The 12,559-nt window shown below is 31.5% G+C and overlaps 1 protein-coding gene across 4 annotated transcripts; it reads left to right on the top strand.

Moving 5' to 3' along the window:
• Nucleotides 1-7,767: 7,767 nt before the first annotated feature.
• LOC132745979 (alpha-1A adrenergic receptor-like) lies at nucleotides 7,768-10,806 on the top strand. 4 transcript variants are annotated; one of them, XM_060735013.1, is made up of 4 exons: nucleotides 7,768-7,980; nucleotides 8,305-8,345; nucleotides 8,754-8,878; nucleotides 9,065-10,806. In XM_060735013.1, exon 4 carries the CDS (start codon nucleotides 9,308-9,310, stop codon nucleotides 10,574-10,576), a length of 1,269 nt encoding a protein of 422 aa, XP_060590996.1. In that variant the 5' UTR covers nucleotides 7,768-7,980; nucleotides 8,305-8,345; nucleotides 8,754-8,878; nucleotides 9,065-9,307; the 3' UTR covers nucleotides 10,577-10,806. The 4 variants fall into 4 exon arrangements, with proteins under 4 accessions (XP_060590996.1, XP_060590993.1, XP_060590994.1 ...); XM_060735010.1 differs by having other exon boundaries at nucleotides 8,754-10,806; XM_060735011.1 differs by having other exon boundaries at nucleotides 8,787-10,806.
• The last annotated feature ends 1,753 nt before the right edge of the window (nucleotides 10,807-12,559 follow it).

Raw genomic sequence — 12,559 nt, forward strand, 5'->3', positions numbered from 1 at the left:
ATACCACCACTGGTGTTTAGAAATTATGTCACAACTAATGTTGAAAATGTACACAAATATTTTTTGAATTATTTTTATTATAAAGCTATAGAACAAAACAGAATCAATCCAATATCTCAAAATAATGTTAAATTAGTTTTATAATCGACATAATCATCTCCGATTGTTTATTTGATGCTTTTAAAATATGTACCATTGCGAACAATTTCGATTATATGTACACAGGGGACGCATAAAGAGATAACATCGCAATTTATGTGATGAATTAGATATCCGCTGAGCGCCATCTAGCGAGCAATGAAGCAGTACTGCAACTGTGCCCTAGTGGTCACAATCGTTTAATATCAATGCTTGTAATGATGAAGTTTATAATTGTAATGAAACGATATGATTGTATTTAATAAAGAACTCCATTAAATATCCATCTAGGAAAAGATTCAAAAAAGGCTATTTGACTGAATGAACGTCTGGCGATTGTTATATAATACTCGTAGTCAAGGATTAGTCATCTGTAACATATTTTAACTGGTAAAGCTGGTAAAATTAATTATCCAATGATTTGTTATTTCACATTGATGACTTTTTAACAAAAGATCGGTATATTCCTTATTTCATATCAAACAGCCCGTAAATTTACCAGCCCGGCCAAAACGATGGTTTTTTTTAGAAAACAATTTGAACGTTTAGCGGAAGTAGTAATTGCAGCATAATAAGTAATAAAACGAGTAATGCTAACCATCTTATAGTAAATTGCGCACCTACTCTCGATATTGTGCTAGAAATAATACATTTATCGGTGTAATCTTATTGATTAAATAATTTACTTGATTACCATATCAGTGCCTTTAATGTAAACAGTCCTTCAATTATATGAATATATTGTAATATGGATAATGAATATAGCTTATGTTGTCTTAAATATCAGGACTCAATTACAGTTCAATTTGAGTATGTCAAATGTTTGGCTGAATTTTAAATGTTGTCACGTTTCCTTATTAATAATTTAGATACGCCTTTACTAACATCCAAAATTAAACTCATAATTGTGTTTGTTTGCACGTTTTGCACATGTTTATCAAGATTCATATTCGCAATAAATATTAAAATAATGAAGAATCTAACGTTAATGTAACAAAGTAAATTTGTTTGTCAATGAAACATTGCAAATCCAGAATAACAACCCTGTAGGTCATTGGATACAAGTCGAGGGAACCAACTGTTTTATGATTTAGCTTTTCTTTATGAACTCGACTGACAACAACTATGCATATCAAATTACTTAAAAGGGTAGAGGGGTATATGTATAAAAGTTCAAATCTCAGACATGGGCGACTTTATTTAAGGATTACGCTTACCCCGAACTGATTTAAATGAGAGAAAAACAGAACCCCCAAAGAAAGTTTGTTTGTTTGTTTGTTTCATTTTACGCCTTTTTAAATTTTACAGTATTTCAGTCATATAGGCGGGTAGTTTCCCAAAGAAAGCCCAACATGTCATAATTGAAAATGTTGCAGACTTGGCTTGATTGAGCCTGCTCATAGACGATAATGGTGATTGCAAGCTACCGTCCATGGTCCCCCACACCCCAGACCAACTTAAGCAGAATTCAACATTTAGCAAGAACTGGTAAAACTTTGAATTCTGAAACATCCGCAGATGTGTTCATATGGCTTTTTCTTTTAAGGAAAACTGATCAGCAAGTGTATATAACCAAAGAACTGGCGATAAATCTATAAAATAGTCTTATAATAAAATCAAACAACGTCCACGTCTATGTCTAGGCTATATAAACAGAAGATAAAAACATACATAAATGACTTCCGGTTTAAACCTCAATCAATAAATTCATATTTTAAATAAGTTGTATGCCATTTTATATCGAGCACTATATTAATAAATTTATTTCAATCGTTCCCTGGATAAATGAATTTCGATTTCTCTATGTACACAGTAACTCCCACAGGTATCTTGTACGTAAGTAAAAGTGCGGACAAGGAATAACAGTGCATTTGTCATGTTATGAAAATATTCGAATTAAATTATACGTGACTCATACACGAGTTAAGACATAATTATATGGGATATGTAACAAGAAACTTTCGTAAATTTCGTGCTAAAATAAGTCATTTGTTTTAGTGAAGTTCATTTTAGAAAAATATTTATTTAAATGGAATGCCTGAATTGAATCTTCTATAAGAATTCTATAATTATAAATATTTTTGAATACATTCCATCAGTATTTAAAGAAGTAATTGACGCTTTATAACATGTTACAGTGACACGCTCGTCTCTCTGACAATGCTACAATTACACACATTTTTGTGAATTAAACAAAGTCGAAAAAAAGTTGTTGAAATAGAATTTTTTTTTCTTTTACGGTCTTGTACTTGTCTAACGTTTATCTTGTTAGAATTGTGGGCAAAACAAATGTTTGATATATAACGAAAGCTTATGAATCAATACTGAGACGAACCCTAAATGACGTCAGAAAGAACATAAATCATGACTAGAGATACTGACTCCAGGGTTAATATGACATTATTGACATTAACTTTGATTACTTTACTATTATAATTAATAAAAAATGAAATGTTCAAATTTGGTGTGACATACTATAATTTTAACGTCAAACGTACGCATAACGTTTGGTCTTGTTGGATTTTATTTTTTTTTTTATTTTTTTTTTTTTTATTATTATTATTTACCTGAAATTATCTTTATATACCTACACGCCTTAAATTTCAATATCGGATGTATATATAAGACATATAAATGAACGATGCACTCCTTTGGCAGAGCGTTTGACTGTACGTAACGTACAGATTAATCTGTTTTCTCGTATTATTTGAAATATGAGTAAGCACCAATATATTGTCGAGTAATTCGTATTTTGATCGTATTTATGCTTCTTTTAAATACAGGGCAATGTGTGGTTCTTTATGCTCAATAAAGCAGAATAAATTTTTCTGCAAATTAGCCTTTTCACTGCCCAAGAACCTGGGAAAATTCTCAGTATATATTATATTATATATCAGTTGAAGTGTAAACTAACATATACCATCTTTGTGTATATACTAATTATAAATATGTTTCTCATCCCAGATGTTTATGAATTATGAAACATGGAACTAGTAAAAGCCATTAAGTATTTCAATCAAAATGGCAAACTCGAGTGGTGACGGATGAGTGATAAGAATCATATATATTGGAAAAATTATATATTCATAGAATAACTCGTCTCTTTAACGAAGCATGGAAATCTCTCAGCTATAATAATCAGGCGATTAGATGGTGGAGTATTATATCCGGGAACATTGGAACATAGATTAACAATTAGGAACTTAGAAAATTCAACTATTTAAAAAAGCGGTAAATAGAATCATTACTATTTCTTTTATTTTTGATATAGTCTTTCGTTCAAAAAGTATCTAATACTTTTTTTCTATTTTCTATTATTTAATGTTGTTTTAATTTAGTCTTTCAATTAATTGTAAACAATAAATGTAATTTGCCTTTTGTGTTAATCAAATTAATTAGTTTTGTGAGAATAATGTATGTCATTTTGTATTAATTTTTACTTTTGTTTAAAGTGTATTATGTTTCATCAACCTCTTTGCTTTTTAGCGTGTGATAAATTTGCTATTCGTTTATAATCAAAAATATTCTCCAAAACTTTAATAAAACTAGTGCGTTATTTCCACTATAACGTGCAAAAATATCAACCTCAGTTATCCCTAGGGAATGGTAAAGTTTAATATCACCTGGCTGGAATAATTGCTATTCATGCATGTATTATAATTGCAGTCCAGGATTAGAAATTACCGGTGACTGATATGAATTATATCAAGTTAGAGGAGATAATTATAAATGACCATATTGTATATCATAGTGTATATCAAAGTCACCATGATTATATCATTACATCGTGACCTTTGTCAGTGACCTACCGTCGGCTCAAAATTTATCTGTTTGGATTCTAGATTCTATAATCTATGGAAATTGCTTTTGGAGGTAAATGATCAAAAATTTTTATTTTTCCCCAAATTAAAACCCAAATTTGGGGGACATTCCGTTGTCCGAAAGTTGAAAATTTTGTTTTGTGCCTTTTCGGGGGGGTTTTGCCCCGGTCTAAACGGTGACAAACCTTTTCCATTTTCTGTACAGATTTTTCCCAAACTTTCTAAAGGACGCTTTTCTTACCACCCCCAAAAAATAATCAAAAGATTACTATTTTAAGTCAAAAATTAAAAGGGCCCTGAAATTTTTGAAGATTTTTAAAGAGAAAAGAAAATTTTTTTTTCAAACCTAAAAATTAAAACAATTTGCTAAAAAAAGAAAGAGAATATAAAGCTAAAATTTTGGTTTTGGGGTTGCCAAGTAACTAACTGGAAAAAAAATGTTTGTAAACATCCGCCAAATGAGTGGAAATGCGTTAACTCCATCTAAAACAACAGTTGAATTTCTTGTTAGGGACCGTTTTATACTGTTTAGTTAATAATTTCATGTCATTTAAATAACACACTCTAGATATAATTACAAGAACATTGAAACAATCTTACTGTAAATTTTGTCTTTGATATTTTGGTAAGAACACACTCTAAGCCACCGTTTCACTGTATAAGAGATAATGTAAACTAAACTAAAAGGAAATAATTGCATACTTTTTACAGGAAATTTTTTAATGAGGAACATTTACCAACGGAAAATAATGCAAGTAAGATAGAAGTGTTCCGTTGTAATATTTCAGTTAATTATTTTTGCGCCAGTTCTTGGGACGCTAGATGTCGCTAGATTAGATTACGCAGATAAGATTGATGATCCGTTGATGGAACTTCGGGAACATAATCTCCAGGGCAATTATCTGACATAGTATCGGAATAGACAGGGATAAAATTTATGTAATAGATATACCCAATTGCTGCGTTAACGATTTTTTGGGTTTGCGAAAAATTATCCCAAAAAATCACGTGCCCTTTTTCTTATGCCCTTAACGCTCCCCCGAGACTTCTGCTGGGGTTGAGGGATTTCGGGGGTTTGAAATAAATTTTTCCCAAAAAACAGTGACCTTTCTTTCCCTTTTAACCTCCCCGAGATTTTTCTGGGGCGTTAAACGATTTTTTTGGGTTTGCGAAAATTAAATACCATAATAAAGGGTGACCTTTTTATGCTTAAAAACCTCCCGAAAAACGAATTTTCAAAACTAAAAATTATACCATAGTCTGGGTATGGTATAATTTACGGTTAGTGGAAATTATACTTGGAAGAATTTTACATAAGAAGCGCTGAAGAGCTATAGGTTAAGTCATTATAACCATGTCACGTGACTATTTAAGATAAATTTAGACAAATTAAAAATATGTAGTGTATTTTTTCAATGCCTAGATATCTGATTGAACATTTCCAAAACTAAAATGATTTATTACAAATTACCATTACTCGACTCAAAAAGGTCTTTTTTAGCTTCCGAAATAAACTTAATTTCTCCCTGTAACAGGAATAGAAAAATCGCGATTTAGAAACTATGGTGGCATATTTCTGCCAATAGATAACCATATAACTAACTAGTTAATTAAGAGGTTAACTAGTTACGTAACTAGTTAACATCTTAACATTAAGCTGGTAAAATGATAAAAGGATGGCAGTTGTAGGCACTAACATGCATTTATTTCCCGTTATGATCTTTTATTTATTAAAAAAATCTAGTTACGTAACTAGTTATCCTCTTAATTAACTAGTTAGTTACATGGTTATCTGGTGGCAGAAATAAGTGCCACCATAGGAAACTATTATATTTTTTTAAAGAAAACAAAAACTAGTGGTGGTCTGTAACTATAGTTTACGGTAATTCTGTGTATATTTCGCACATCAAGGTGCAAGATAAGCATGTTTAATTAAACCACGGACCTTAATTGACAATTGTCAATTAAGGATGTCAATTAATGTCCCTGGTTAAACTTTCAGTGTAAGTTTTTTCTCTGTATGCTATGCTTTTATGGTCTTGTAACATTTGATGTTTCACAGTTGTTCATTTTGTTCGTATTCTTTAAAACATATTACATTAACACGTATATACTTGTTTTAAAAAGATAAATGCATACATTACGCTCTTAAGCTGCTGAATATAGTCATACATGTTTATTAAATTATTTCTACAGGAATAGTCATATGATAAACAAAGATTACGAAAATTTATTATTTTGCATAATTTTACATAATTCTATCCGGTTCAACTTTCTGACCGATGATGGCATTCTATTTTCAATCTTGTATTTCACACCAGTTTGACCTATATTAAACTAATTAATAATAAATGCCAGGTGTGCTGTAAATGTTTAAGGTATTGAAATGATTATATAGCGTGTTTAGTTTTTTCGGTTTACAGCAGAACAGAATAGCTCTGTTCTGTTCTACTCTGTTCTGTTCTGTTCAATATAGAAAGAAACCCAAGTGTAAAACTCAACAGATACAAAAGAGGAATTACTGCATGCATATCAACAATTTTTATAGTATAGTAAATCAAATTAAAGAACGCGAACAATATAAAGAAAATCTTAAAATATCTTATAATCTATAATACTGAGTGATAAATAAAATTTGGCAGTAATAATATATCTAATGCTGGTACAGTCAAACACTCGTGAAAAGAAACATTCAAGTTTGATAAGCGATGTTTGTGGGCACGTGTCACTAATAAATCTAACATATGGAACATACCTACATACAGGATTCTATTGGACGAGTACACAACTGTCAAATCTATATTGGACGAGGCGCTAGCCGACTCTGTACGAGTCCAATAAAATTTAATATTATATTGTTTTAAACAATATTTAGTGACCTCTTTATTTTACACCACCATTTTTGACATTTTGACAGAACTTTGTTACTTGAAGGATTTGATATGGAACTTTGGATTCTAAAAATAAATCGAGGCTAGATGAAGCATGATATGCATTAAATACTGACTTTTTGGAAATAAAATATTATGTTGAACGCTGAATAGTATTATACCATGTCACAATAATGTTGCACGCTGTAGGTATAGTAGCGTAACGCTCATCAAGAAGGCTTTTTGATCTGGCATGACATTGTTCGGTAAAATGTAACCAATTCAATTCATAGTCACGTGACACGTGTCAATGAACGCTGATTTTAACAATGTGACACGTATTATAGAACAGTCTTTGGAACCAAATAGATCTAACTATCCAGTTCAGTGCTAACATTGAACGCTGTTTCTAACTTTCTAGCAACGTGCCACCTATATTGGACGGAAAAAAAAGACAGTTGAAATGTGAAACTTATATTGCAGGTTATATTGCTTGAACGTACGTTGTAGTCACGTAACATTTATAAAGAATTTACGTGACGAACGTCATTTGTAGCTGCGTTTTATTTATACTGAATGCGCTTGGATTTCACGTAATACTAAAATACATTTTTGTAACCAAGTGACATTAAGATTGTATCCACAAGACACTTATATAGTTATACATATTGAACAGTAGATCATTCATTTAATTCAAAATCAAATTATAGGATGCCTAATTAGCGTTAGAATATATTATGTATATCATTATATACATGAAAGACGGCGAATTCTTTTTAAAATACATGTACATGTATAAGGAACATAAATTATCCAATTTAAGTTTGAGTGTAACATATTTAAAATGTTAGATTCACCAGACGAGAATGTTAAACACTTATTACACTTATAACAAGTGTTTAACAAACAATATTTTCCTCTCTTTATATTTCATCAGTAACCGCATAAATATAACACGAATCATGATGATCGCACTCAATCACGTTTGACGGTTCATATTGTGGCTATCGCTAGATATAATGATTAAACATATTTAACATTTTGTCTCTTTGACCTGAATTAGTGAAGTGACACAATTACTCGGATTTAAAAAGAGTAAAGTATATGCCTCGGATGTGTACACTTGTTCAACTCTGTGTTACACGTTAAAGGTTTGTTTACTAAAACATTTAACAACTATTTCATGAATGATGCATTACACGAGCTAATTAAAGTTCAACACGGAAGCTTTATTCTCATTTTTCACTATATAATATAATACTATTTTAAAACTCTTTTGGATAATAATTATATAAAGAAATATAAATTATTCAAAGAATTGGTGTATTATGATGTTCTTTCGATTGTTTGAAGATGTTGGATTGTGTTCTATGAGAGTGTTTTGAGAACCAATTGTTAATGCTTTGTTCGTGAAGTGGTTTGGACTTACAAGAAGATACTATCTGATATTTCATACTTATTTCGTCTTTATATAGGTATACTAACCGGAAGAGAGTCCCACTTACCACTCGAACTTGTAAGTAGCGTAATAAATGAACTACTTTTCGTTGAGAAAAGTGACCAAACAAACGATCTTCTTTCATCTAAATACTTTGTTTAACTTGACGGAAGTTTAGTTACTATGGTAATCAATGGTTGAACAACTAGTAAAAATCAGCATATTTTAGTTACTATGGATTTGCTGGTATGGTTATTCACTTTATAAAGAAGAATTTTTATTTTTACTTCATAAATTGATAATCTTTTGATTCATAGAAGTCAAAAATTAAACAAATGACGAATGTACAGGGAATCTATCCTTAAGTAATGGGACGAAATATAATTTATGATTAGTTTTGATTAATGATTTGGATTAATAATGCATTGTTTGCAAATAATATATAATATTTTTAAATCTAAATCATTTTTTTCATTTTTTGAACAGAATGATGTGATGCAATAATAATTGTTTTCACAGAGAAACACGGACTAATACGAAACAACACAGATAATTACGGAACAACACGGAAATCTACGATGTTACTCAGGCTGAATACAGCAATATTCCAGGTATTGCAGTAATAGAGTTGAAGTTTAGTAGAACAACAATGTTATATTAATGCATAATTGCGCAATATGACTTCTTCGATGATTTATTAAATTTTCATAAATTTGGTGATGATAAAAAAAGACTTAAAGGGGACCAACGCATACGGTGATCTACTGGTAAAACTAGATCAGATATTGAATTTTCAGACTATGACGACAAACTAAGATGCTTGTAATATAGATGAGCTCAGAGTTCGATGGGCAAAGAATAAAGACACACTGCAGACCAAACAAATGCTTGTGCTTATACATTGAAAATACAGACGACAAAGGTGTTTTATCTGTAGAATATACAAAGATCTGCTCTTCCCAAAGCGCAGTTTAAGTAAAAGAAAAGAGACAGGAGAGTAGAGGCACCAGGTTTGAAATTTTTTAATTTTGACCAAGTGTATGTACAAAATGAGTGTTACAGTTTCTCCTGAAGATCCCTTACAAAATAATTTTAACAGAACAGAGACGCTACAGCAACTCAACAATCGCTATGCCGAGGCTCTGTTACCACTGACCGTGACCTTTGGCTTCTTTACTGTGTTTGGAATTGTCGGAAATTTGATAATTATTCTAGTGTTTTCTCTGAGTCGTGATTATAAACGAAATAACTTTAAAGTATTTGTTCTAACATTAGGTGTTATAGATATTATCACGTGTTTTACATTAATTCCAGCAGAAATGATTAAACAAAGAAGTTATTTTGCATTTGGAGACGAGGTGTCCTGCAAGGTGAAGTGTTTCTTTAATGTATTTGTTTCGACGGCATCGTGTTTGTCGCTACTAGTAATTTCAGTGGACAGATACCGTAAAGTTGTACAGCCTTTCAAAAAACAACTAACCCCAAGACTTGCTGTTCAAATACTGCTTATCGTTGGGTTCGTTTTCCCGCTCTTTTTGGCAGTTCCAGGGACCATTATGTGCGGAATAAAGCGGGAAAATATGACGAACATCTACGGAGGATTTACCGAAATCAATTTATGCGAAACAGAAGATAAATACCGAGATTCTATATGGAGAAAGATATATAAAATTGTTCTTATAATTTTATTGATAGGTATTTCGTGCTGTTACGTGGTTCTATACGTATTTGTCATGAAAGAAGCTATCAAACAGATAAAAGCTATTTCTCTGTTACGCAAAAGTTCTTTATACGAAGTGACGTATAGTTCAGACGTTTACGATCCAAATGCAATAAATCTGGACGCCGTCAATACCAAACGTCTGTTAGACATCTATAGGGAAAACACAGAAGAAAAAGACGCGTTTCAAAAACAATCTGTTACCTTCGAGAATAATTCACCGAGTCCGAAAAACACAAATCGGAAGAAAGTGTCCAAACAACTAAGTTCAAAGAGCTTGCGCAGTGAGACTCCAATTATACGAACTACTCGGTTTCCAACCAAAACATTAGTTTGGTTTGTACTGACGATTGTTTTTATAATAACTTACTTAACTCATCTAATTCTCGCTCTTAAAGTATCAGAAATTGTCAACATGTCACCTAGTGAATTTTCGTGGTTTTCATTTTTCTTCAGGATCTATTTTTTCAATCATATGATCAATCCGATTGTGTACGCAATATTTGTGAAGAAATTCAGGGAATCATGCCGGACATTAATACCCACGTTGAAAGCAAGGGTGCGTGATATTTGTATATGTCAGAAGTGACAATTCTGTGAGACCATAAGTTTGTTATTTCTTCCATGACCACGAAGCTATAAATCAAATTCATATCCTATGTTCTATATTTGACTGTTTATCTTCAGTTGAACAAATAAATGTATTGCTAAGAATTCACAATGGAAAATAAATAATATACTATATGTATTGAACAAAATTGTATTCTTTACTACCTTTGCATTTCGTTTGCAAGAATAAACAATCAATTTGACCACTAATGTTCTTGTATGTTTTCAGATTAGTTTTAGCACGCTATGTTCACGACTTTGAACACACACTGGTCATTGTACCTGCTAATACAACAATGTATTATTATTATTCTTTGATTGTAGGTGATGTATTAGAATAAGACACATAATAAGCGAATTTAAATGAGAGGCACAAACCTGAGTGCTTGGTCCAAGATGGATAATTTGGAGAAAATCAAAACTGAATATAATTATCCATAATAATTATTATCATTTTTCAAAATTTGCAAACTTTCTGTTATGAATATAAAAACTTGTGAGTGAAGCCTGTGTGTGTACAGGACAGTCATACCAGGAATGTCTGTAAGGATTTTGATTAATGGCGAACGTCTTAAGCTTCCCATCACTTGCCTTTTACTGCTATAGGTTCAAATCCCGCAAATGACTTATGATATTTTTGAAGCTATCCAGTGAGCTTACGGACAATTTGTGTTCTAAGCAGGTGCCTGCTACAATAATGCGCGGAGGAGCCCCAGGAGTCATAACCTGGAAAGTGGACAATGACCTTTACTGTGACTCAAAACCCAACCATGAAAATAAGAAAATATAAATTAAAAGATGGACAACCTCGGTTTCTTAACCAGGCAATTTTTTGTATCGTATTAATTTGGACCAAAGTTGCAGTGTTAGCAACATTAATCAATTTCGTCCTTTCTGCAATATTCATTATCTCGTTCTATTTATATACCCGTTTTCCTCAGAAAAATAACACGCTCAAACAATTATCTTGCAAGTAGTTCCTATGTATGAAAATATATGCAATACACATCATATCAACTAATTAAACATCTGGCTAGAAATAATTATAAAACATGTTGGTACTAATTATATTAAACGCTTTTCACTAAAGATTGTGTTTATCTAGATTTATTTCCCCTGGCAGAGAAAAAGCAGTGGAAAAAATAACAACAATTTACAATTTTTCAATGATCAGACGATAATTGAGAAACGCCAGAGTAAAGATTTCCATTTCCGGTCATTTGACGTAGATAATACAATTGATTATTGTTTTATTTTGAAAGCTTTCCGGTCATGTTAAGTAGTAAAGGTTTAGTTATATGCTGTATGATTGGATAGTGATAAACGACTTGCGTATATTAATTTATCACTTTAATTAGATTTATAAATAATATTTCACAAGAGATTCGGTTAACGATCACTATCTGGCGCCTCTGTCAAATTATTCGAGAAGTCTCCGAAACATTTAACAAAAAACAAACCACCCAATGAACAAATTAACCCTCAAACTTCTGAATTGATAAAATGGATCAATCCTGCCTTTGGAACAGAAGGTAAAAAACAAGAGTGTAGCTGCTCGTCAAGTTGAATGATTGTGTTTGGGTATTTTGGTGCTAGAATGACATTTTTGAAAACAATGTGACCATTCAAAATGCATTTCTCGCAGTGCTCACATTTTATTGGTATCATAAACAAACAAAAAAAGAACATTGTCAAGTGTAAACGTGTTGTTTGAATTCCTTTTAATGTCACAGTTATCTGAGATTCTGTTCAGTTTTTAACCTCATTATAGAATGTATAAAACACAGCTAGGGTCTTCTATTTTTTGTCTTCTCTTGCCAAGATGAAGCATTAACTGCCTTTTTAGCCACTTCATTAAAGCATTTATAAAACTATCTATGACGATAATGAGCAACACGAAGCCCTGCAGCAAATTTGAAGACATCTTAGAAAATAAGTAAACACGTGTTAGAATCAGGTTTGT

This window comes from Ruditapes philippinarum, unplaced genomic scaffold (assembly GCF_026571515.1).
Source record: "Ruditapes philippinarum isolate M1 unplaced genomic scaffold, ASM2657151v2 ctg14906_1_1_1_1, whole genome shotgun sequence".
Classification (NCBI taxonomy): Eukaryota; Metazoa; Mollusca; class Bivalvia; order Venerida; family Veneridae; genus Ruditapes; species Ruditapes philippinarum.

Excerpts from the sequence above, each read along its gene's own strand:
- LOC132745979 (XM_060735010.1), top strand. The coding sequence starts at position 9,308 with ATGTACAAAATGAGTGTTACAGTTTCTCCTGAAGATCCCTTACAAAAT.